At 71.7% G+C, this 2,000-nt stretch overlaps 1 protein-coding gene across 1 annotated transcript in view; it reads right to left on the bottom strand.

Moving 5' to 3' along the window:
- The window catches only part of LOC109318682 (F-BAR domain only protein 1-like), a gene marked incomplete at its 5' end in the record, with an annotated part of 6,534 nt that overhangs the window by 1,538 nt on the left and 2,996 nt on the right, over positions 1–2,000 (bottom strand). The window contains 6 exon segments of the mRNA XM_019548059.1: positions 6–93; positions 172–327; positions 433–544; positions 659–764; positions 1,178–1,302; positions 1,684–2,000. The exon segment at positions 1,684–2,000 is cut by the window's right edge and continues 103 nt beyond it. Coding sequence (XP_019403604.1) covers positions 6–93; positions 172–327; positions 433–544; positions 659–764; positions 1,178–1,302; positions 1,684–2,000 — 904 coding nt within the window.

Raw genomic sequence — 2,000 nt, forward strand, 5'->3', positions numbered from 1 at the left:
GGGGCCTGCTCTGCCTGGCGCTGCAGGTGCCCGGTCAGCGCTGCCATGTTCAGCCAGAAGTCCTTGGTGCTGGGGTCGCTCTGGGATGGGTCACTGCGGCCGGCAGGGGCGGGTCAGACGGGCCCGGGGGCCCCCGCTGGAGCCTTCCTTGCCCCCCGACCCCCCGGATACCTGTAGAGCATCTCGGCGTTGGGCAGGAACTGCTCGATAGAGGCCGTGCGCAGCAGGCGGAAGCTGAGCACAGGCGGTGCCAGGGTCCCGCTGAAGACGCGGACGATCCCGGCGGGGAAGGACATGGTGAGCTCCCCCGTGACCTTCACCAGGCAGCTGCAGGCGAGAGGAGTCCGTATCTGCCGGGGCCACGCCGTGCCTGCAGCCCCCGGCGCTGCCCAAGGCTTGGGGGCTGCCCAATGGCACCCACCTGCCTCTTACCTGTCGGGGTCCCGACCCTTGAAGTAGGCATGGATGTACTCGGTGAAGGCGGTGGCCACGGGCAGCGCGTCCTGGGAGCCCAGCACCACAGGGCTGGGGCCGCGGGAAAGCCCTGGGGTGGAGTGGGGGTGCTGATCAGATCTCAGCCACGCGCCCCCTGACCCTGCTCAGGCCGACGCGGCCCCCCGCCACGGAGGGACCGCATCCCCCCCTGCCCCGCACGTACCAAGGGCAGGCTGCGTGGCCGTGAAGAAGCCCCTCTCGCCCAGGCTGGCTGGCGCGGAGTGAGACGGGCCACAGCTCCACAGTGGGGATGGGCTCAGGGAGCGGGACTGCAAGACACGTGCATGGAGGGTGGGCATGGGGGGCTGGCCCCACTCCAGGCAAGGAGAGCACTCGGAGCGGACCCAGATCCCCACTTCTGCCTGGCTCGTCTAGCATCACCCACTGCGTGCCTCAGTTTCCCCCTCCAGAGCCTGCCAGGCGAGAGGCCCTGAGTGCCCATCAGCCCACCGAGATGATCCAAGGATCCCCGGTGTGACCCCACCTGCTGGGCCCTGCTCTCTACCGCCAGCACGCTGCCGGGGCCCCCAGTTGGGATCGAACCAGTAACCCCCAAATACGGAGCCTCCAGCCTCTCCTGCCTTTGCCCAGGGCCGCAGCTGGCTCATTAACCAGGCCACGGGACTCGGGCACCCGCCGGTGCTCACGCTGCCCAGGCCCCGCGTGGGGCAGGGGCACCCACCAGGTCGCTGTTGCTGCCGAGAGCCTGCCCAGCCGACGGCCTCTTGCTCCGGACTCGCCGCGGGGGGGCCACCACCGGGACATCCTTGGGGGCAGTGCAGGGCTGGGTGGGGGCGCGGGGAGGGTCTGCCAAGAGGAGGCCGGAGTCAGAGGGAGCGCGCGCAGCCTGCACGGGGGGCTGGCAAGGGACCCTGTGGCCTCGCTGACGGGAGCGGGAGCACGACCCCAGCCAAGCCCTGGCCTTGGACTTGGGTTCACTCCAGCAAGAGCCAAGCCCTCAACATGGGTCACCACTGCCACGAGTCTGCGGGGCCTCACCTGGGACCCGCAGGAGCTTGTTGGCTCCGAGCTGAGGGCAGCGGTGTGGCTCGTAGCATAGGGGTGGGGGTGCGGGGACCCCAGGGCCCAGGTCCGGGGGGCTGCAGGGCGATGTCTTGCTCCTCCCACCTCTGCGGGGACCAGCTCAATACCAGTCGCCCCAGCCCTCTACCCCATGCCCGCACTCACCAGCGTGGGCCGAAGGCTCGGGCGCTGCCGGCACGGTGCCGTCGCACAGCCGGATGCCTGGCGCCGGGCGAGGCCACGGGCAGGGGCTGACGGACTCCCTGCTGCCGGCAGGGGCTGGGGAGGGCGAGGAGGAGGAGGACGAGGCCGAAGTGGAGGAGAGGCAGACGCGGGGCCTGCAGGGCTGCGGGGCCGGGTCCGAGCCGGGGCTTGCCGACCTGGCCCCCCAGGCCCGGGGATCACCAAAGGGGTCGGGGGAGGGGACCTCCCGGGGGGCCGGGGCGCTGGGGCAGCGAGCGCGGCACCGGCCGCCCACCGTC

This window comes from Crocodylus porosus, unplaced genomic scaffold (genome assembly GCF_001723895.1).
Source record: "Crocodylus porosus isolate Cpor-Errol unplaced genomic scaffold, CroPor_comp1, whole genome shotgun sequence".
NCBI lineage: Eukaryota > Metazoa > Chordata > Crocodylia > Crocodylidae > Crocodylus > Crocodylus porosus.